The following is a 23,254-nucleotide window of genomic DNA, read 5'->3' on the forward strand; positions in this document are numbered from 1 at the left end:
GGGGAGACCCCACCGCCGGTCACGGCGGCTGCTCAGAACCCAGTAGGAGGAGAACGCTGCTCAGGCTCTGATGGTAGAAAATCCGCCTGCAATGCAGGAAACCAGGGTTCGATCCCTGGGTCAGGAAGATTCCCTGGAGGAGGGCATGGCAACCCACTCCAGTATTCTTGCCTGGAGAATCCCAAGGACAGAGGAGCCTGGTGGGCTGCAGTCCATAGGCTCACACAGAGTCGGACACGACTGAGCGACTATCACCTTTCCAACCAAGCTTGACAGGTAAGCAACCTCAACCCACATTCTTAATTAATTTCTAACTTAAAGACGCCCCTGAGCGCCAGGGCTGGCGAAGCAGAGTGGAGACAGCCTTTGGGCCTTCTCCTGGAAAGGCTGCTCCCTGCGCCTCTTTGAGAGAAAAACTAACCCAGCAAAGGCGTGCCTGGCTCCCCGTCTTAAAGCTTGGAAACTGAGCCAAAGTGAAGCTGAGGCTGCCCTCCTTCCTTGGGGTAAATGCCCAGCACTCGGAGGGCGCCCGTGAGCGTGCGCAGGACCCGCCCAGCATGTGGGACCCAGTCACCCACCTGCTCGGCAGCTGCCCTGTCCGGCTCCCCAGCTCCGTCCGCAGTCCCCTCGTCAGGCTCCAGAGTCCCTGGGTCTCCACCCGCATCTCGAGGGCCCTCGGAACCAGGCGGGGGGCTTTCCCGTGCAGGGCTGACGCCGCCCACCCTCTTGTCCCCTCGGCGACGGAGCTCGAGCTCTCGCTCCAGCCACAGTCTGGATCCAGGCTGTGCCTGGAAGCTGGACAGGCCATGTTTCCCCTCCGGAAAGGCCTTCTTGGGGTCTGGAGGGAAGAATTCCGATGTGGGCAGCGGGGTTTTCACGCTGGTCAGCGACAGGCAGAGGGCGCCGGACTCGGGGCCGTCGGGCGGGAGCCGGGGGAGCGTCCGCACCTTTCTCAGGCGGCTCTTGTCCAGGAAGCTTCTGTCCTGGTCAGCCGGAGGCCGCTGGGCGTCCAGGAGGAGGCAGGCCAGCCTCTCGGGGGCCAGCCCCTCCTGACCTGGGCTCTCTCCATTCTTCACAGGGGAAGACAGCAGAGCCTTGGAAGGTGGGGTCCCGGGGTGCTCTGGGCCTTCTCTGGTGGGGCTCGGGGGCCAGCCCTCCGGGGCAGGCAGGGCCTCAGGGTCAGCAGAATGGTCCCCCAGCTGCCTTTTGGGCCCCGCACCTCTAGGAGCCAGTCGCCCCCTCCAGGTGATGTCGCTGACATCTGGAGGAGAGCAGGGCATGGTCACTGCGGAGGGCGGCAGCCTGGGTGGGCCTCTCCCTGCCTCCCCTGCCCACGGGCACCAGTGAACACGCTGCTGCAGGACCCCTGGCCACCCCCTACCCCGTACTGGCCCAGAGACGCCCGGGCCTGCCTCCTTAATCGCACCATCCTGGCTAATTAAGTCTCCAAGGCTCTGGTGCCCGCCCCCGCCACCGGGGATGAGCTTCCCGCGGGGGAAACGTTTCCTAAGGCCTGTCTAATCACCTCATCCAAAAAGCACATCGTTTTGCTATTACAATTACACAAGCGATCCTCCCCAAAGGAATAAATTAAACCTGGCTGCAGTCCCGCCTCATCTTGACGCAAAGCCTTCCGCGCACACGCGTCTGTGTGAACCGCTCTAGAGACGCTTGCCCTCCTACTGCTGGGGGACTGCAGGCCCCGCCCCAGAGCCTCCCCACTGTTAGAACCGCCAGCGAGCCCAGTGCCACTGCAGCGCCACGAACGCCGACTTGGCGGGAGAAGCTGCTGCTTGGCTGCGAGAGGGGCCCTGCCGCCCCAGAGGCTCTGCCTCCCCCGGGCCCTGCCGGGCTCCGTGCTTCGAGCACAGCTCAGAGCAGACGCCGGCACTAGTTCAGAGTGCCAGTCGAGAGTACACCCAGAGCCGCGGAAGTCCCACATGCTTCAGCAACAGCGTGTGTGGCAGAACTAGGGGGCTGCCAGAGGACGGCGCTGGGTCCACAGCCCCAAGGCCCACAGAGCAGGACAGAGGTGCGGGGTCCTGAGCACCCACGTCCCAGATGGCCTGCCCCTCACCTGATTGGGTGTGTGTACATGTGCGTGTGTGAGCTGTGGGCGTGCGCGGCGTGTGTGCCTGCTGGCTGAGTGGGTCTAAATAGGCGTGTCCGAGTTTGCACGTACATGTATGTTTGTGTGTGTGCTGGGGGGGCCACATGTGATCTGTTTGGATACGGGTGCACGTAAGTGTGGGTGCTTCCACGGTGTGTGAGGACGCTGGTGCTGACGTGCACACCCACACGTGCACGGCTGCACGCGCGGTAGTGCCTGCGCACGCGTGCTGGCCCGCTGGTGGGTGTGCTTACCTTGGAACGCCCCAAAAGACTCGATGGAGAGCACTCTCCTCCCGGCGGCCGACAGGCTCCGGCACAGGCGGCAGGACGACGTGAGCTGCATCTTCTCCTCGCACAGCGCAATGACGCTCTGCGGCGGGCCGGTGCTCAGCCTGCGCCCCCGCCCCAGGGCGGCCCCCACCCTCGCCCGTTAAGCCTTTCAAGCTCTGGGGTCACGGGCCGGGGCTGGGGGGGCTTACGGAAACCCGCAGATTCTGTCCCGCCCGTGACCATTACAAGGCGCACCCTTCATCGCCGAAGTGCAGAGTATAAAAGTCAGGAGCCCGGATGACCAGGTGGTGGGGGCCCCGCGTGCTTACTGGGTGTGCGAGCGCGGGCCGGGGTCGCGCAGGGTTCAGGGTATCTCCTGGGGTGAAGCGAGGCAGGCCTGCGAGTTTACCTGGAGGTCGGGCCGGTCCCCGGGGTCCTCCGCCTGCATCTGGCCCAGCAGCGCCTCTAGCTCCTGGCTCAGCCTGGGCTGGGGGTCAGGCTCTGGCACGTAGTCGAGGGCTGCCTTCAGCGTGGCCCCCAGAGAGTAGATGTGAGCCTGCAGCATCAAAGACCCGCTGGGGCCGGGGGTGGGGCCGTGTGGGCCATGGGCGGGGCCGTGGGGCCGTGGCCACGGGGGGCGGGGGGCGGGGAACCTGGTGGGGGGTGGGGGAGACCTGGGGCTGGCCCTTGGGGCGGGGGCGTGGTGGGGCGGGGCCGTGGCCGTGAGGCCGTTGGGGGCGGGGCCGTGTGCTCGGGGTCGTGCAGGCCAGCGCACAGCCACCTGTCGCTCCTGTTGTTGCTCTTCCGGGCCAGGAGCACCCCTGATCTTTCCAGGGCAGCTCCCCGCCTCATCCCCCACCCCCAAGACACCTCTATTCCTGCCCTAACTGTTCCTCTTTATGCCCACTCATGGACTTTGCTAATTCTCTGCTGAGATGTTGCCTGTTTTGGGTGCATTCCTGGTGGCTCCTGGTGCAGGAGACACAAAAGACGCGTGTTTGACCCCTGGGTCAGGAAGACCCGCTGGTGAAGGGCATGGCAACCTACTCCAGTATTCTTGCCTGGAGAATCCCATGGACAGAGGAGCCTGGCGGGCTATGGTCCACTGGGTCTCAGAACGTCAGACCACACTGAGGAACACGCCCTCTTCAGGCGAAGGGGCTGATCTTGGTCTCCGTGTCACATGTATGTTCCGTCCCTGTCTTTTAACTTTGTTCATGTGTCTCTGACATTAAAAAGTTCTACTGTTTCACTGGTGAATCTGCTACTGTGACCAGCGCTGCAGTGACCATCCTCATGTGACATCTTCATGCAACCATGCCACGTTCGCGAAGGCTCAGGCCCCACCAGCGGGGCTGCCCTCGGGGTCATGGCCAGCTGCCAAGGAGCTTGGCTCATGAGTGAGATCATTCTTTTTTATTGGCTTCCTTGGAGGGCCTTCCTTAGCCCAGCACAATAAAAACTGCTTACTTCTGTGTTTTTCCAATACTTTTGTAATTGTGAAGCATTGAGCTCTGACCCATCTGGGATATGTCTTTTTGCTGGGCACTGCAGGGATGGGGGCTTGTTTCCTGGTGGAGAGCCACCCTGAGCAGCTGAAGAGGAGCCCACCGTCTGCCGGCCTGAGCCTCGTCCCGCGCCCTCGCTCCCCAGGGCCTGCGCTCTGGCCTCCCCTCCTCTCACTCTGGGTCTCCCTCTGTCCAGACTGTGCTCTTTTAATCACGGTAGCTTCAGAGTGCACTCCACACCTGGAGGACAGATTGCTCTCCATCTCCCCCTGCCCCCCAGGTAGATTATTTTCACATTCGTCAAGTTTAGATGTAAAGTTCCACCATTCCCATTAAAAACAAGCCAGAATGGTTGGGATTTTAGTGGGACAGCACTGGTGCTGCAGAATTTGGGAGGACCACCGTCATACAAGATGAAACACTTGGATATGGGCAGGATGGCGGTTTCTAGATTGTACCGTCAGCAGCACTTTGATCCATCTGTGGACAAAAGTTCCCCTGTGGGAGCTGTGGCATCCAGCAACATTTGCCAAGGGACCCGGCAGGGGTCGTACCCACCTGTTGATCAGGTGAGAGGCAGACATGCCTCTGGCTTGGTTGTGGACCCCTTAGCTAGATTGACTAGGGAAACAAGAGAGGTCTCAAGTAAAATCAGAAATGAGAGAGGAGATTTTACACCTGATGCCACAGAAAAAAGGGCCATAAGAGGCCACTATGTATGCGCCAAACTGGATGACCTAGAGAAAAATGGACACATCCCTAGAAACACGCAGGGCACTAAGACTGAGTCACGAGAAACGAACTGAACTGTTGCTAATAAGGAGATCGAACCAGAAATCAAAAACCTCACAACAAAGAAAAGCCCAGGACCAGATGACTTCACTGGTGACTTTTTACCAAACACATATTTAGAGAAGAATTAATGCCAGTCCTTCTCAAATTCTTCCAAAAAATCAAATGAGAGGGAACACTCCCAAATTCATTTTATGAGGTCAGCATTACCCTGGCATCAAAGTTAGACAAGGCAATACAGGAAAACTACAGACCAACATCCCTGATGAATACAGGTGTAAAAATCCTTAACAAAATATTAGCAAACTAAATTCAAAAGTACATCAAAAGATCATATGCCATGGGCAACTGGAATTTGTCCCTGGGGGATGCAAAGATGGTTCAACATAGGCAAATCAATAAATGTAATTCACCATATTAATAGAATAAAAGTTAATATGATCACCTCAATAGAAGCAGAAAAAGCATTTGGAAAAATTCAGCATCTTTTCATGACAAGAGCTCACAATAAGCTGGGTATGGAAGGGATGTGCTTCAACATAATAAGGCCACAAATGACAAGTCAGCTAACATCATACCCAACGGGAAACGCTGAACTCTAAGTTTAGAGCAAGACAAGGTTGCCCATTCTCACAATTCCTTTTCAACACACTGGAAGTTGTTGATAGCCAGGACAATTAGGCAAGAAAATGAAATAAAAGGCATCCAAACTAGAAGGGAAGAGATGAAATTGTGCATGATGCGAGCTTACATGCGAAAATCTTAGATTCCATCAAAAAACTTTTAGAACTAACCAACAAATGCAGTAAAACTTCAGGACACAAAATCAGCACGTAAATCAGCTACATTTTTATACATTAACAATGAAACATCTAAAAAAGAAATAAGCCAATCAGGAGCTTCCCTGAGGTGCAGTGGTTAAAGAATCTGCCTGTGATGTAAGGGACGTGGGTTTGATCCCTGGCCGTAACACTTAGAAGTGAATGATACTGGAAATGCTGAGGCAAAACTCAGGTTTGGACGGAAAGTCTTAGCTTTAGGCGTTGACCCTAATGTTAGGAAAGAAGAAAAGCTCAGACTAATGAGCTGAGTGTCCGACTCAAGTCAGGAAGACTCATTAACTTGAAACAAGCACAGGAAGAAAGAGACTGAAACGGAAGCGAAGACTTGATGGGGGAGCATCCAGGGCAGGACGCAGCACGGGACACGAGGCGGGCTCTCCGCAAAGCTGATGGGAGCAGTGTCCACGCGGGGCAGTCGCTCTGGCTCACGCAAGATTTGGCTCGAACTTTGTGCTGACCCGAGAAGCCTGTGTTTTTAAACTATTTTATTTTATTGAAGTACAGTTGATCAATGTGTTAACTTCTGCTGTACAGCAAGGTGCCTCGTTTATATATAAATATGTACTTTAAGAATCCTTTTCATTGTGGTTTATCACAGGATACCGAATGCGGTGCCCTGTGCCGGCGGCGGACCTTGCCGTTTCCCATCTTACATGTAACAGTTTACATCCGCTAACCCCAAACTGCCGCTCTTTCCCTCCCTTTTGGTGACCACAAGTCTGAGCTGCGTGGCTATGAGTCTATTTCCGTTTGGTAGATAAGCTCATTTGTGTCATATTTTATATTCCACGTGTAAGTGCTACCATATGGTATCTGTCTTTCTCTGTCTGACTCACTTCACTCTGATGATCATCTCCGGGTCCATTCGTGTTCCTGCAAAGGACGTTATTTCATCGTTTTTCACGACTGAGTAGTGTTCTGGTGTATATACACAGCACATTGAGTAGTGTTCTGGTGTACATACGCGGCACATCACTTTCTTCTCCTTTTTGGCCTCGCCATGAGGCTTGCAGGGTCTCAGTTCCCAAACCAGGGATGAACCCAGGCCACAGCCGTGGAAGTGCTGAGTCCTAACCACTGGACCACAGGGACATCCCTGCTTCTTCGTTATCCATTCATCTACAGCAGCTCGATTTATGGCCTGCTGAACACACATCATATGACTGCTTTAACCAGTAGAGAAGAGGATGCCTTTAAAAATCAGAATGGAGTCGCTGCGGTTCAGGCATCCAGGGAGGATCCAGGTGGCTGAGGGTTCAGACACGTTCCTGCATCCCTGAGAACTCGGATTTCAGGATGCTGCTGTCAGACTCAGGGACACCACCAGCCGCTCTCAGAACAGTGTCCGCCAGCAGCGGCCACCTGCAACCCTAGGTCTCAAGCCTCCCCCTGTGACTATGCAGCCATTTCAGACCCCAACAAATCCTTCCTTCTTGAAGCCCCAACCCTAATTCCTGACAGACACTTAAGCACTTTTGTGGGGTTTGCCTTTAAAACTCCCACATTTTGGATTCTGGGGACATGCCGCAAGTGCTTCTTGACTCTGCGTCTTTCGGGCTGCAGGCCTCTGTGTGGCTCAGATAGCAGTCTTTGCATTTCTACTGTGGGTTGTTACTATTTCTGTTGACAAAACCAACAAAACACAGGGTATGAAGGGATGTACTCCTTCCCGCAAGACCAGAAGAGGAGGCACAAATGAGCCATCCAAGGAGTGGAAGGGGCACCCACAATAAAGGCATTGATTAGGAAAGGACATCCCCTGCAACTTTAAAAACACAGGTAAAAATGCGTAAATTTTTAGAAATATGTGGTTTATCAAAAGCTGAGTCAATAAGAAATTTAAAACAGATAAGTCCTATAATTATTAAAAATAGAGCAGCAATTAAAGGTCTTTGCTCCAAGGAAACAGACGGCTGCCTAAGTCAGTCTGGCCAGACTATTCCATTCTTATCTAAGTTGTAACACGGCAAAGGAGGCGGGGTCATCTGCACACGAAAAAGATACTCCTGATGGCAACACAGTCAGAAACATCAACGGAATGGAAACCCACCAGCCCCTCACGAAAACATGCAGAGATGCGAAGCAGGCACCTGTCGATCAAACGCGAAGGCATAAAGAAAACACAGGATGCTGCCCGTTTAGGTATTTCTAAGTAAGAAAGGTTGACTTAACGTTAGAAAACAATTGGGAGATACTGACATCTTAATAATCACTTCAAAAGCTGCAGAAGTATTGCACAATAGAACAGGAGGCCTCTCTACAGCAGGGGCCTCAGGCAGAAGTCGTCCTGCTGGGAAGGTGGGAGGAGCTCTCAGGATGGCGGAGAATCACTGACCTGCTCAGCCCTGCTCCAGCCCACCCGGGACACATCCCTCGGCGGACGTGGCACCAGAGCTTTGGACGGCAACACAGCCTGCCACCTCCTGCTGGTGACTTGATCAGCTGCAGGCAGGTTTTTTACCGCTGAGCCACCTGGGAGCTTCCCCGGTGACTAGGACTGTGAAGAATCTACTGCAAGAGACACAGGCTCGATACTGGACCAGGAAGACCCCCTGCAGAAGGGGATGGCTACCCACTCCAGCATTCTTGCCTGGAGAACCGCATGGAGAGAGGAGCCTGGTGTGCTGCAGTCCACCGGGTCACAAAGAGTCGGACACGACTGAGCGACTAACACTTTGATCAGTTAAACAGAAAGTTATCAGAAATAATCAAATAATTTACCACAAGGGCTGATGCAAGATTAAGATGTTAAAGTGAACTGCATTTCTGTAGATTTGCCATGAAAAGCAGGAAAATGTGATTCCAAAGATGACCATCCATTTACAGAGTCAAACGCATCCCGTGCCTGAGAATAACCTAGTAAAGGACATTCAAGTAAAACACAGGAGAGCTTTTAAACTGCTACTGAGACAGTAAATAAGAGCTAAATAAACGAAGAGGAATAATGTGTTTCTAGATGAGACCACATACGATAAGGGTGTGAGTGCTCCCCAAACTGAGGTACAGATTCAGAGCCATTCTAGTCAAAATGCCAACAGAGCTTTTCATGGAACTTGACACTAAACCCAAGCCTTCTGTGGAAGAAGAAAGACTTCAGAATAGCCAGGATGCTTCTGAAAGGAACAGGGAGCGAGCCCTTTCCCTGGGAGACACTGGGCTCCTTGTGGAGCTCGGATTGCTGATAAATGCAGGGTGCAGACACCCTTAGACTAGAGCAGACGTCTGGGAAGTGGACCCACTTTTGTCTGGACCGGGGTGTGTGTGGCTTTGCTGGAGTATGCCCAAGGCGAGCCAATAAACAGCTGGAAAGACCCTTTTCTACACAGAGAAGGATGAACTTGGATCCTTGCCTCACATTACATAAAAAAATCCACCTCGGGTGGATTAAATGTGAACAACAAAACCTTTAAAACTCTTGGCAGAAAATGCCAAGTATCTGTTGGACCTTGAGGTTGGGAAGGTTTCTTAAGGCAAAAAAAAAACCAAAAAAACCCACTAAGGGTCAGGGAAAACATGGTCACCTGCAAACGGCCCTGCCGCCCGCCTCTGCTGCTGCTGCTGCTAAGTCACTTCAGTCGTGCCCAACTCTGCCATCCACGTCTGCTGCTGCTGCTGCTGCTGCTGCTGAGTCGCTTCAGTCATGTCTGACTCTGTGCGACCCCATGGACGGCAGCCCACCAAGCTCCCCCGTCCCTGGGATTCTCCAGGAAGAGCACTGGAGTGGGTGCCGTTGCCTTCTCCGTCCACCTCTGCAAGGGTTAAATCAGGTGCTGCTGCAGCTGCGGACCTTCAACACTCCTGAAAGGAGCTCGGGGTGGAGAGCAGGAACACGGCCCCCTGCTCTGGGGAAGGTGACGGGACAGGTCTTCAGACAGATGCCAGCAGGACCCAACTGTATGAGCCCAGTTTCTGCATCTCCTCATTTCTAGAAAAGCACTGAAATCCTTCATGGTGACACCTGCTCCCTGTGACTAGCAGGCCTTCTGCAAGGGCATGTGGTTGGGCTTCGCTGGTGGCTCAGCGGCGAAGAACCTGCCTGCTGAGGCAGGAGACACAAATTCAATCCCCGGTTCAAGAGCGCACAGGCGGTGGAGCAACGAGGCCCGTGAGCCATGACTACGGGGCCTGTGCACTGGAGCCGGGGGGGGCAACTGCTGAACCCACTGCCCTAGAGCCCACACCGCAGAAGAGAAGACCCAGCAGAGAGGAGCCCGCAGACTGCGATGAGAGAGCAGCTTCTGCTGGCCACAACTAGTGGAAAGCCCGCACAGCCGATGAATATAAATAAATAATAACATCTAAAAAATGAAAAAAAGAAAAAAGAATAGGAGCTTGACTGCACATAGGTGGCGCAGCGGTAAAGAACCTGCCTGCCAGGAAACGCACGAGACACGGGTTCCATCCCTGGGTCGGGAAGATCCCTTGGAGGAGGAAATGACTACCGGCTCCGGTACTCCTGCCTGGAGAATCCCACGGACAGAGGAGCCTGGGGGCCCCGGTCCACAGGGTCACAGAGTTGCACACGACTGAGCAATTGAGCACGCACCCACGCCACGTCCCCTTCACCACATCATGTATGTACTGATCTCCCCCGCCCCCTGGAGCAGTTTCTCAGACATGTCTGAAACGCCGTCTCCTGGGCTATCATCTCATTTTGCCCCAAATAAAACTTAACTTGCAACTCTCACATTGTGCATTTTTTTAAGTCAACAACACCAATAATTTGACTGTTTTATAAATGACAGGGCTCCCTTGGTGGTACAGTGGCTAAGAATCCACCTGGCAATGCAGGGGACATGGGTTTGACCGCTGGGCTGGGAAGACTCCATGTGCCGAAGAGTGACTAAGCCCCTGCACCACTACTGAGCTCGAGCTGAGCCTGCACTCCGCAGGGCCCGCGCGCTGAGCCGCGGCGACCGAGCCTGCACTCCCCCCGGGCCTGCGAGTCGTGGCGACTGAGCCCGCACTCCCCAGGGCCCGCGAGCAGCAACCGAGCCTGCACTCCCCAGGGACCGCAAGCCGCGGCAACTGAGCCTGCACTCCCCAAGGCCCACGAGCCTTGGCGACTGAGCCCGCACTCTCCCCGGGACCGCGAGCCGCGGCGACTGAGCCCGCACTCCCCAGGGCCCGCGAGCCGCAGCAACTGAGCCGGCACTCCCCCGGGACCGCGCGCCGTGGCGACTGAGCCTGCGCGCCCGGAGCCTGTGAGCAGCAGCGAGAGAAGCCGCTGCAGTGAGAAGCCCGCGCACCTAGAGAAAGCCCGCACAAAGCAACGAAGACTCGCGCGATAAATTAACCAATCCAGAAAAAAGCTTCTGTAAGAGGAGGACTGATAAACTTTTTTTTTTTTTTTATCAGAGCACGCCTTCAGGCAGCTTTTCTCAAAGCATGGTTCCAGAGGCCACACAGCTTCACAGTGAAAGGCTGCGGGGGCTCCCCGGGCCGTGGGCTGGGCGCGGGCACCGCAGACTAACCGCAGACGCTGTGGTGAGAGCCGGGCCTCCGCAGAGCTGGGCCTTCAGGAGGTTTACAAATATGTCCTCACTGTTTTTGTGGGGGAGAATACCGTCACTTTTCATGAACATCTGTTATACGTGTTAACGTGGAATGGGTCTATGATTGTTGTTATTAGATGAGTTAGTAGGTGGACTTTTTCTGCATTTCTCCATTTTATCTGTAACACAGTGAGTACTGGCAGGTGTGACTCACACAGATATCTTTGGATACTTGATTTCCAGGAGTATAAGGGTTCCAAGAACCAAAGAGTTTGAGAACTGCTGCCTCAAGGAAGTGAGACCTCACGTTCCACAGTGAACACGACATCTGCAATCCTGACAAAATGGAGGAAAATACGGGGAGAAAAGTGGAACAACTGGAGAGAGATGGGCCTGCCGGGCCCCACCCCACCTACAGGACCATCGTCCGGGGCCACCCCAGGGAGGCAGGCCTGTGGAGATGCTGGACTCTCCAAGCGGGCGGAGCGTGCCCCTGGGCCCTCCCGGCTCTGCAGTGACCGGGCTGGGAGCTCGTGCTGGACACTCCGAGGGCCGCGCAGAGCAGCACTGGCCCCAGCAGTCCCGCCCCCCGCCCAACAAAGGATGTGATGCCCAGGGCAGAAAAGGAAGTTCCAGGGGCTGAGATGCAGCGGGAGGCTCTTTTCAGGAAGCTGAACTGGCACAGGTGGGCCCTCCCCTCTCTGGGTCTCCACCCAGGGGTTCCCTTGCGGGGCAGGGCCTGGTGGCCTCGGTGACCTTGGCCCGAGTGTCCTTGGCATGGCCGGCCGCGGCTCACACTCGTGGGGGATTCTCTGGGCCACAAGCCTCCCACGAGCGGCCCCGCCACTCTTTCAGAGGAACTGTGACTCCCGCCAGCCACCACTGGTAATTTTAGGCACTTTTAACATCTTAAATATAGTCAGTTCACACTCAGACAACATGCCAGGCGCGCAGTGAGGAGCCGGCAGCCAGACGTATGCTGTCGCTGGAGCCCAGCAGCAGGGTGAGAGTGCCCCACGCAGCCCCTCTGGGGGGACCCCGGTGCTCGAGCAGGGGGCCAGGTGCTGGCCTCCTTGCTGCCACTTACCTCAAAGGTGTTCCCCGTCACATCAAACTCTGGGGGCACAAAAGCTCCCTCAGGGTCATCTGGGGAGAGAAGAGAAGATGCCATTCACATGGTGACCCCCGAACACAGGTCAGGTGAGACAGGCTGCCAGGCTCTTCCCGGCTGGAGGGCTACGTGCACCTGGGGCCCAGCCAGGACCACCCACCAGCGAGGCCCAGTCCCCAGCCTCCCCTCACCCAGGCCCAGGCAGGTTGCCGTGGAAACCCGGCTCCAGACCACTGCGCCTAGGGTGGAGGCCACACCCTCGCGGGCCCCTCTGTGTTCACATTTGCCACGCGGGCCTCACCGCTGAGCTGCTCCATGAAGCACACGTTCCCGCTGGTGTTGAAGGCCAGCGTGTCGGGCGTGATGCACAGGGTCTGGAAGATGGCCGAGTGGGCGACACTGCGCATTGCCAGGCTGCACTCCAGGCACACAGCCCAGGCCTCCTGCTCGCTCAGGCCGCTGTCCCGCAGGGAGAGGATGTCGGCCAGGGACACGTTCTCCTGCCGAGACAGCCTGGGCTGAGCCCTGGGCGCCTGTGGAGGGGCAGGGGGGCTGGGGACAAGACCCCGCGGCCGCCCCGCATCTGGAACTGACTCAGCTGTGGTCCTGCCACCCACACGCACTCACACACGCACTTGTGTGTGCACACAACACACTAGCACACTGTTGTGCATGTGTGCACGCACACCCACCTGCTGTCCCCATACACGCACATAACTCACACATTTACTCAGTTATCAGAGGCACAGGCACACAAAACGGGCACATCCACACACTTGTGCCCACGTGTCCACGCAAGTCACACCTGCACGAGTACATTCATCACAGGCGCACACATGTCAGACACCCTGTACCTCACCGCCCTTTTCCAGGCCATTGTTTGATGCCCTGGTCAGCCCTGTGTGTCTGTGTGTTCACACACCACCCACCTAAAGAGGGGACGGGGCACAGAGGGAGCCAGACTGGGAGCTGAGGGGGAAGCATGCGGGCAGTGGTCAGGAAAGGGCCTGGACAACCAGCCTCGGAGTGGGAGTGGAGAATGGGGTGAGCGGGGTTGGAGAGTAGGGGTGAGCGGGGTGAGCAGGGTTGGAGAGTAGGGGTGAGCAGGGTGAGCAGGGTTGGAGAGTAGGGGTGAGCGGGGTTGGAGAGTAGGGGTGAGTGGGGTTGGAGAGTAGGGGTCAGGGGGGTGAGCGGGGTTGGAGAGTAGGGGTGAGGGGGGTGAGGGGGGTTGGAGAGTAGGGGTAAGGGGGATGAGCAGGGTTGGAGAGTAGGGGTGAGCAGGGTTGGAGAGTAGGGGTGAGCGGGGTGAGCAGGGTTGGAGAGTAGGGGTGAGGGTGGTGAGCAGGGTTGGAGAGTAGGGGTCAGGGGGGTGAGCGCGGTTGGAGAGTAGGGGTGAGCGGGGTGGTACAGAAGAGAGGTCCCCAGCTTCCTGTCCCTACCAAGCTTCTGCCTCCAGCCTCCAATGCCCCCACCCCCAGCGTGCAGAGTGTTCTCAGGTTTAGCCGAGCTCAGGTCCTGAAAGGAGCCTCCGCCTGTAAACTCCTTCCCTTCCCTGCATGGGTCCCCAGAGCCACGGCTGAGGAGGTGAAGAGTTTAAAGGGAGGGACAGCAGGTTGGGAGGCGGTGTGTGTGCGGTGCTGGGGGACGGAGGCGGACGGGGCAGGTCTGCTCGGGTGACTTGGTTTCCCCCACGGTCCACGTCCTTCTCAGCTCAGGGAGGGCCTTGGTGCCACCCTCCTGGGCCTGCCCTGCTCTCTCTGTTGGGCGTGGCGTTAAATGGGTGAGGATAAGGTAGCCCCAGGGCTCGTGGCTTGTAGAGCCGGTGGCGGGGCAGGGGGGGCCCCGCGCCAAGCTCCGGCAGTGTGCGGACCCTGTGGAGGGTGGACGGGCGTCTTAAAAGGAGAATCCTGAGCAAAGAGCGGAGCATGCAGTCACATGGGGGCAGCAGACAGTGAACCCGAACCCGCCAGCTGCGTCCGGTTCTCCCGTAAGAGGTCGTCCACGTCCGCCTCGCGCAGGGCCTGTCTGTCCCCCAGGACCCTGAGGACTCAGAGCCCGAGGCACCTGGGGTGCCGTGGGGCCTGGTTAGAGAGGTGCCGGGCCCTGTGTGCATGGGGACGCATGCCCGCACACCAAGAGGCCCATGCACACGCACGCAGACACGCACAGTCCACAGCCTGAGGACCCCGCGGGATTGGCTGTAAGGAGGACGCATCTGAGCCGGTGCCACAGCAGGGGCCTCGCTGACTCTCACCGGCCGTGGCCACGCGGGCACCAGGCCTGCCTGCTTACACAAACGGGCCTGCTGCCAGGATAAGGCGCCCAGGGCAGGCCCATGGCTTCTGGCCCAGGGCCAGGCCTCTGCTGCCCTGCCCAGTGGACGATGCTCTGGTTGGGAGAGACCCTCAGGGAAGCCAGAGCCCTGCATCCACAGACAGGGGAGCCCCTGCGGGGTCTCTGTGTGGCTCTGTGGGGTGTTGCCCACAGGCCCCTAGTCAGTGCTTCCGTTCAGCAGAGCCCGCTCCACCAGGCGGGATGGTCTCAGACCCCCCAAAACCCCACTACTGCAGCGGGAGGCGGGATTCAGCTGAAGCAGGTTCCAGCACACCCAGGGAATGTCCTGCCACATGACGATGGACCCTGGGCCCACGGTCACCTCCCTCTGGGACCTGCCCCTCTGGTCCTCCCTGCTCGGGCCCAGGCGGGAGGAGGGACCCTTCCTTGCCTGAATTCGGGGCTCAGGGAAGCCAGGCAGATGCCAGGCAGACTTGGCCAGTGGGTCCAGACAAGGCCCGAGAGGCCGGGCCACATGCTGGCTGTGCAGGGTCTTCAGGCCACCGGCCCTGCCTGAACTCCTGTCTGCTAGGCTGGAGCCGGGGCTCTTCCCCGAGGGGCAGCTTGGGACCCCGTGGACCCTGAGCCTTGTGCCAAGCAGGCCCCGTCCACACCCAAGGCGACAGGGCTTCATGGTGGAGGCAGATGTTTGTGGGTGGTGGGGTGGGCAGTGAGTGACATGTTAGGAACAGACAAGCCGGTGAGGCTCCGGCGGACGGCTGTGTTCCCCCCGCCTCCAGGCGCCCAGGACCCACCAGGGCTGCGGCAGGCGGGGGCACTTCCGTCCTGCCACCGCCCACGTGGCCGGACCCAGACACCGCGGCCAGCAGTCACTGGCTCCAAATCCTGGGTATAGACCCAGCCTCTGGGCAGGTCCAGAAGGTTCTCCAGAACCCAGCTGGGGCCCGCGCCCCACCCCTCAGCACTGCCTAGCAGGATGCTGCCCGGTGGGCCATGGGCTATGTCTGTGGGTGGACCTCCCGGGGCAGTTAGAGCGGGGCCCCTGGCAGGCGTGTGGGCAGAGGCTCAGTGTCTGTCCCGGCTGGGAGGAGAGCAGGGGAGGCGGGGGATACAGCCTCCCCGGGCAGCCCCGTGTGGCCACACTGGGTCCCAGATGGCGGTCTCCTGCCACTGGCCAGTCACAGCGAGGTGCTGGCCAGCGGGAGCGTCTGTCCCGCTGGGGTGGGCCGCGGGCCAGGCTGCCTGGGCCACGGGACCCCTCCACGGGCCATTCTGTGCGTTTCAAATGCTGCCTCTCTGCCGCAGACTCCCCGGCCCAGCCCAGCTCCCGGCCCACAGGCGCCGGGGAGACAGATGTCCCGCTGGTCTTGGGGGCAGTAAGAATACTCCCTCAGGGGAGCTTTGGGACCGGGAGACCCTGCCCCCCAAAGGCCCCTGAAGACCAGGGCTGCCTGCCGCCTGGTGGACGGCTCTGCCTCTCTGCTCCGGCCTTCACGGGGGCCAGAGTGGGGGTGCTGCCTGCTGGGGGCCAGGACCTTGCTGGGCGGTGCCGGCCCTGAGTTCTCATGCCCGCCTGTCGCCCATGTGTCCCCAGGTGCCCAGAGTGAAGTTGCTGGGACAAGGGGAGGGGCATCCACACCCCACTACCGGACCCCTAACGGTTTTCCAAAGAGGTCAGTCTGCTCCACACACCCGACCCCGCAGAGGGCGGCCTGGTTCGCGCCGACCTGGCGCTGGCGGGAAGGTAGTCACGGCGCTGTATCTTGTGCTCCCTGAGTGTGATGAAATTAAACGTTTTCTCACATGTTCACCAGCAATTTGAATTTTGTCCGCGGTCACAGTGGGGGAGGGACCGTCCAGAGGCTCCTGCTGGAGTCTCCGGCTCATGGGACTCAGCTGATACAGTGAGCTGTGTAAGCAGCGAACACCCGCATCTCCCGCGCAGTGTACGGTCCCCGCCCGCGGTTCCCCCTGGGGCTCCTGCAGCCCGGCCCTCCGTCCTCTCTCACAGAACGGCCTTGGGGAATCAACCTGACGGCAAAGTGCTGTCGTGGGCAGTCCCATGTCCCCGGCGGGGATTTAAAGCCTTTACCACTGACCACACCCACTGTGTGCAGGCATCAGAATCTAGAGCAGGGACAGGACCTCGGCGGGAGCCCCAGGGACAGACCTCCGGGTTCAGAACACACCCAGGGCAGTGCCTCGCATCAGGAGAGGCTGCGGCGAGAGGGGCCAGTTGTCCAGACTTCCTTGCTGGACAGACCACCACCGCAGCCTCCCACGACACCTGAAGGTCACGGCCACAGACTTCGGGGGCCCCGGACCCACGCACTGGGCTCAGCGGGGGCTACTCCATCCCCAGGGCGCTGCGACTGCTACCAGAACGCATCAGGGCTCCGCAGTGGGACAGACAGCGGGCTCGGGGTGGAGGCTTCGGGTCTAAACCCCGCTCTGCCTGCCCTGTTTACTGGGCACCCGTCACAGCTCGGTGTCTTGGGCACAGAGGAGACCCTGGAGGTGTGGGGCATTCGGTGCAGAGAGGCCGTGTGGAGAACCACGTTCTGCGTCTGCCTTGGAGGGTGGTTCGGGGGACGTGAGGTTTCCAGCAGATGCTTTAGGAACCTGCCCTCTGGGAGCATCTGCAGGCTGTGTGCTGGGAGCACCCTTCACTCCGCATAAAGCCGTGGAGATACCCACAGAATTATTTATTCCCTTGCGGTTCCCTCTGCGGCCCTCTCTCTCACCAAATCCAGGCCACGGCGGGTGGGGATGGTGTGGGGAGGCAGCACCCCTCCCCGGGCACTGCCCCCTCGACAGACTCTGAAGGACTGTTTCTAGGGCATGAGCCTCTCTGTCCTTAGTACCAGCTCAGCTAAGGATGTGGGCAGGGGCCAGCTGGGGGCAAGGGCCCCAGGGCCTGCAGAGATGGTTTCTGTGACCCTCCAGTTCAGGAGATCAGGTGGGTCTGTCTGTAGACCCCACAGACGGGCGTGTGCTGGGACAGGGGCTCTGCAAAGACCTCAAAGCCCGGGGAACAGCTGAGCCATCCAGCAGCCACCTTGCCTGTGGCTGGGACTGGCCTGTTCAAGGGCCACAGGGTCTCCATTCGACCCCGACCTACAGAGCTACCTGACGAACCCAGGCCCAGGGGCAGCTTCTCTGACGGGGCTGCAGGCAAACCGGCTCTAGAGGTGCTTGGCCGGGTTAGTGGCCAGAAGCCCCACAAGACAAAGCCTCCGGCCCGGGGACCCCAGCTGGGGGCTCAGGACTTGGGGCTCCTGACTGAAGGCCCCGAGTCGGTCGTCAGTCACGGCCCCCAGCCCCCACACCACCAGCTCCGGAACAGGCCTGACTGGGCTCTCTGCCCCGAGGCCCCCAGCGCCCCCCTGCAGGGCGCCGACATCCGCACCGACCCACAGCTGCTGTCCTGCGGGGAGGGGGCGGTGAGAACAGCTGCGGGGTCCCCTGCGGCCGGGACCTGGCCCGCGGGGGCCGGGGACCTGGGGGTCTCTCTGCGAACCCCTCGGTGGGGGTGGTGGGGGTCCCACCGTGAGGTGGGGGCTTACCTCGTCTTCTGGCAGAGTGGGGAGCGGCTCGAAGTCATAGAAGTCCAGGTCCTTGCCGTCCTCCTCATAAAAAGCCGCCGCGGCCCGGTCCATGGTCTGCATCCTTGGGCGCGCCGCCGCCAGAGCCGCCGCGTCCTCGCCGACCGAGGTCCGCGCGGCCGGCGCCCCTACCAGCCTGGCCTCGCCGCCCGCGGCCCCGGCTCCCCTGCCGCCGGCTCTGCTCCGGGGCTGGCTCCGCGCGCCGGGGCGGTTCCGCGCGCCGGGCTGGTTCTGCTCGGGGACTGGTTGTGCGCCCCGGGGCTGGCCCTGCGCTCCCGGGCTGGCCCTGCGCTCCGGGGCCGGCTCCGCGCTCCGGGCCGGCTCCGCGCTCCCGGACTGGCCCTGCGCTCCGGGCCGCCTCCGCGCTCCCGGCCGGCTCCGCGCTCCGGGGCCGGCTACGCGCGCCGGGCCGCCATGGCAACGCACCCGCGCCCCCCGCCCCGCGTTTCCCCCGCGCCCCCGCCCCGCCGCCCCCGGCGCCCCGCCCGCGCGCTGCCGCAGTGTCTCCCGAGCAGGGCAGGGGGTGGGGACACCTGGGCGCCGGACTAGGGCACTCGGAGGGCCGCACTCACTTTGGCGGGCAGCTGGGGGCGCCTGAGCCTCTAGGGGCCTTCTGGGGATTTTGTCCCTCGGGGATGTTGGCCGTTTCCGGGGGCTGTGCTGGGGGCGCTGGAGGTCTGTGCGCGGCGGGCGCCGTTCCGGGGCGGGGCGGGTGTTCCTGCGCGGTGCGTCGCAGGCTCCTGCGGGGTCTGGGCACACGGAGCGGGGGCCGTGGTCCACCCCAAGGAGGCTGGCAAGCGGGTATCCCACCTTCCGCCGGTACCCCTCTCCCGCCCCCACCGGCCGAGGGCGGGGCTGCCGCAGTCCCCGCGGGGGGTGGGTTGGCGGCTGCAGAGGCTCCCGGGGTGGGTGGGGGGAGCCCGGGGAGAGGGGCGCCGGGGGGACGGCTGGAGCGCGGGTCGGGGGGAGACCGGGAGGGGACCCGTGTGAGCAGCTGCGCTCTGGCCCGCCGGCTTCTTCAGTTAGTCCGCGGGTGACACGTAGACCAGCACTTAGCGCTCCATCCCAACCTTGCCAGCCGACTGTGGAAAGGAAACCGGACCAGACAACCGCTCCTTCAATTTGGCGGCTTCAGGGCTGACCCTTCACCGCCCCTTAGGCTCTGTTGGCCAGTTTCCTCCGCACCAGGGCCAGCCTTGCCCCAAGCTGGGACCTGTGGCTGGGCAAAGAGCAGGACACCCCGACCCCAGCCCAGCAAAGATCCAGGGCTCTCCTTTCCCTGGGGAGTGAAGATCCGCCAACCCCCTCACCCCTGCCCCGCGGAGATTCAGACAGCACAGCACCCTCTTTTCCACAGGAGGGGGCATGGTGGTCTCACCAGCCTGTGTGGGCATGGCTGGTTCCCCCCCAGGTGGAACACTGGGTCAGAGCTCCCACAGGAGAGTGGGCACTGCGGCCGGGCTGCCAGCCACACCCTCACAGCCTGGCCAGGCACACAGCAGTCGCTCTGTAAACACTGCTGTGTGAAGAAGTGGACTTGTGGTAAGCCCTGCAGAGTCCCAGGATGCAGGGGACCGATTCCATCCTGGCTCAGGGCTCGGGGCCTCGGGGCCTGTGATGTGACCCCAGGGGGGCACTCAGGTCAGGGGAGAGACCAGGGACAGCGAGGCCTCAGGCTGATGGCCAGGGCTCCGGGCAGCCTCACCTTGTGCAGCGCACCCCTGGCACCTAAAGCAGAAAGGGCTCCGGCTGTTTGGGTGCTGAGAGCTGGGGTCTCAGACTCGGTGTGTTTGGGCTGTGGGTGGGCACTGCCTGATGTCTCAGAAGGAGGAGCCCTGCTCCAGGGCTCCAGCTGCGCCCTGGCCTGGACCGTGTCCGCAGAGCTGGGCGCCCTTGCTGCAGGGTCCCTGTGCTGCGTGGCTGGGGGCTGCCCCCTCCCTGTCCAGGGCTGGGGTCAAAGCGCTGCTGAAGCCGGTGTGGGGCCTTGACATTCTGGCTCGCCACCCGGCCTCCGCGCCCTCTGGGGGCCTCAGGCTGTGTGCCGACTCTGTCACCTGGTTCTTGGGTCTCCGGGCTGCCAGGCCCAGGGTCTGGGGACAAAGATCACCCCCTAGCTGAAGGAGCACCTCACTGTGGGTGCTGCTGGGCCTAATGGCATTGTCTGCTTTGGGAAGGGGCATCCAGTTTGGGTAAAATATGGAGCACGCGGGCTGTAGATGCTGGCTGAGTCAGCTCTGTTGCAGCGTACAGCTGCTCAGTGGGCATCACCCATCTCCTTGGTCAGGCGGGGACCGGGGGCTGGGCCAGGTGCCCCCGGCAGGGGTCGCACTGCCCTCTGCTCTTCTCCCGGAGGCGTGTGGTCACCAGTCTGTGTTGTTCAGTGGGGTGACCAGACGCTGGGCGGGGTGTTCTGCGAGTCTCACTGTGTTGCACACTTGCCCGTGCCCGCGGCAGGCTTTGCTCCAGGAGGGGTGTGGCCCGTGTCCTGGCGTGGCGGGTGCTTGTCAGTGTGGTATGTGACCGTGGCGTTGCTCTTGAGAAAGAGGGCTTCCAGATTGGGCCTCTCGGCCTCCCCAGAGCCGATGGGACGGCACAGGGGGGGACAAGGACCTCCAGGCAGAACTGGGCCCACGCAGAGTTAATGTCAGCCCCAGACAGGCCCGAGCCCTCACGAGCAGGCTGCAGGAAGGGCCCCTTCGCCCTGGCCGAGGCGTCTCCGGACTCGCCTGGTGAGCTAGCCCGCTTCCTGGGGGCCCTTGGTGCCACCAGAATCCTGCAGAGGCTTCCACGGCTGAGGCCACGACCCGGAGGGTCCTGCCTCCTCATCCCTCTGACCCCCCGACTCCCTCTGCTGCATGCCCATCTCCTCCAAGACCCTCCGTTAGCCTCCAAGCAGGCCCTGGACTGAGCGCCCTCCCCGGGCGCCCAGCCTCGGGCCTCCCTGGCTCCCTCCAGCTCCGTGACCAGGGGGGCCGTGCTCCACGCGAGGCTTGGCCCTCGTCATGCGTGGACCCCGCCTGTTCTTCAGAGCCTGTCTCTCCTGGCTTCCGAGTGCGGTTCCTCTTGAGTGCAGGGGTAGGGTTGGGAGGGGGCACTGAGGGTGGGTTTTCAAAGCCTTGGCTTCTGTTTTCCCAGAAAGAATCTTGAAAAGCTGTCACACCGCTGGTACATTTGAAATTGACATCCATGGCTTTGAAAAAATAAATGTAAATCATTGCAAAGAATGTAATTTCTGTTGTGGTATAAATATTGACATTTTACAATAAGGCTGTTAGTCATTCCTGTAAATGTACCCAAGAAGCTAAAAACCAAAGTGGTTTTGATACCCACTATCAATCAGTTAGGAAAAAAAAAATGTAAAGAACCACACAAACATGTTTTTCTTCAATAGTCAGGCATCTCCGCCATGACATTTTCCTGAAACTCATTATGCTCATCTAACTTTGGCCAAATTTTATCCTGCTGTGGTGTATTTTTATGCTTGAAAATTTCTGTAGATTCTCCATAAGACTTTGCAACAAAATGCATGTAAGTTTTGATAAGTTGAATACTTCTTAGATAAAAAATTTTTAAACATTTTTGTTTTCAGTGACCGTAAGACTCATTTTATGGTATCAAAATTCTGACCACACTTCTCCCGAGATAGAGACGCACACACGAGGACCTAGACGGCCGACCGGCTCTGCTCGGGCAGCCTGAGCTGGGCTGTCACTCGGTGGCCGTCACTCCGTGCCTGTCGCTTTCTCTCTGTGCTGCTGGCCTCCGTGGGGCGGGTGAGGGCCTGGCGAGCAGGAGGAGGCCCCCTCCACTGCTCTTCCCTGGGGCAGGGCTGGTCCTGATTCCAGCTCCCCCAGGACTCCAGCCCCATGGCACCCTCCTCAGAGGTCTGGGCCCCCCCGCCCCTCAGCGGGGAAGCCCCTCCTGCAGGTTCTGTCCGTGGGGACCTGTGCCCGGCTCCTTCCAGCCCTGTTCCCCACACGTGGACTCTGTTGGCGTGACCGGTGTGGCGGACCCCGCAGGGACCCGACCGCTTCCCTTCGCTCACGGGTGGCGTATGTCCTTGCAGTCCCACGGCGTGCACCACGCTTCCCAGGAGACGGCACAGCCAGGCTCGGGGGCTCGAACCTCAGGGCACGTGGAGGGTCCTGCCTCCTCAGGGTGCTGCCACGCCCTGCAGCCAAGCACCTTGCCTTCCCAGAGGCTGTGTGCCGGTGCTGGTGGACAGGGTGAGGTCTGTGTCCACAAAGGTCCCCCGTCTAGCGGAGCCAAGCTGGAACATTCCTGATGGGGAGCATTCGAAGACCCCAGATGCGATTTCTCACAGCTGGGGAGCTTGCGGGAGCCTGGGGTCCCCTCATGGATGGAGCCGGCAGGACGCCTGCTAGAGGTGGGCAGACTGACAGGGACCCTGGTCAGAAAACCACATCTCTAACACCCTCTTACGTCCCGAAAGCTGTGCGCTTCTGATGCTGAATCAGCCCTCCCTTTAGCTCTGACCGTAGAAGTCCCCTGCCCCGCCCGCCGCGGGTCTTTGCTGCCCCCGTGAACATCCAGGGGAAGTCTTGGCCCCAGAGCTCAGAGCTGGGCTGGAGCGCTGGGTGTCCACCTTGGAGCCCCTTGGTTCTGGCGTGGACGCCTGCCCTCACCAGGTGTCGGCAGTGAGCCTGCCTTCTGCTGGGACACAGACGAAGCCGCCAGCATGCTGTGGGGGAGCAGGTCCCGGGCAAGAGGGAGCCACAGCCCGTGGAGGGCACGTCCTGGGGGCGCTGGAGAAGGGGCTGCAGGAAAACTTACGGTCAACAGTAAATCCCGATGTCCATGGACTGAGGGGCCCCCCGCGATGTATCAGGAGGAACAGCAGCGATACCCCTCACCCCGTCCACCCCTGAGCTCCGATCGCAGCCACCGTCCCGCCTTGCAGAGGCGTCTCCCGCGCTCTTTTCTTCATAGAGTTTCACCACTAAGCATATGTTGTTAAACACATAATTTAGTTTTGCTCATTTCTTTTCTTTTTTGGTAATTTATATAAGTGGAATCACACTATGAACATTTTCTTTTTTTGTCTGGATTCTCTCCCTTAGAGTTATTCTGGGAGCAGGAAGCTCATTGTTACTGAATTGTGTTAAGTACATGAAACAACCGCTGATGGACGTCTGGGCCGTCCTAGGTCTGGGGTATCAGCTGGGACACACGCTGCTTGAACTGTGTGAGCAACGTGCACGCA

At 59.7% G+C, this 23,254-nt stretch overlaps 1 protein-coding gene across 1 annotated transcript in view; it reads right to left on the minus strand.

The window, feature by feature from the left end:
- KNDC1 (kinase non-catalytic C-lobe domain containing 1) overlaps positions 1 to 18,093 on the minus strand; it is a 52,222-nt gene extending 34,129 nt beyond the window's left edge. Inside the window, exons 1-6 of the mRNA XM_070363242.1 lie at positions 17,992 to 18,093; positions 12,432 to 12,630; positions 12,107 to 12,165; positions 2,792 to 2,938; positions 2,365 to 2,482; positions 579 to 1,261 (exon numbers count right to left, since the gene is read on the minus strand). Of these exons, the coding sequence (XP_070219343.1) occupies positions 579 to 1,261; positions 2,365 to 2,482; positions 2,792 to 2,938; positions 12,107 to 12,165; positions 12,432 to 12,630; positions 17,992 to 18,093 (1,308 nt within the window). The remainder of the gene's footprint in view (positions 1 to 578; positions 1,262 to 2,364; positions 2,483 to 2,791; positions 2,939 to 12,106; positions 12,166 to 12,431; positions 12,631 to 17,991) is intronic.
- Positions 18,094 to 23,254: the final 5,161 nt, after the last annotated feature.

This window comes from Bos mutus, chromosome 26 (genome assembly GCF_027580195.1).
Source record: "Bos mutus isolate GX-2022 chromosome 26, NWIPB_WYAK_1.1, whole genome shotgun sequence".
Lineage (NCBI taxonomy): Eukaryota > Metazoa > Chordata > Mammalia > Artiodactyla > Bovidae > Bos > Bos mutus.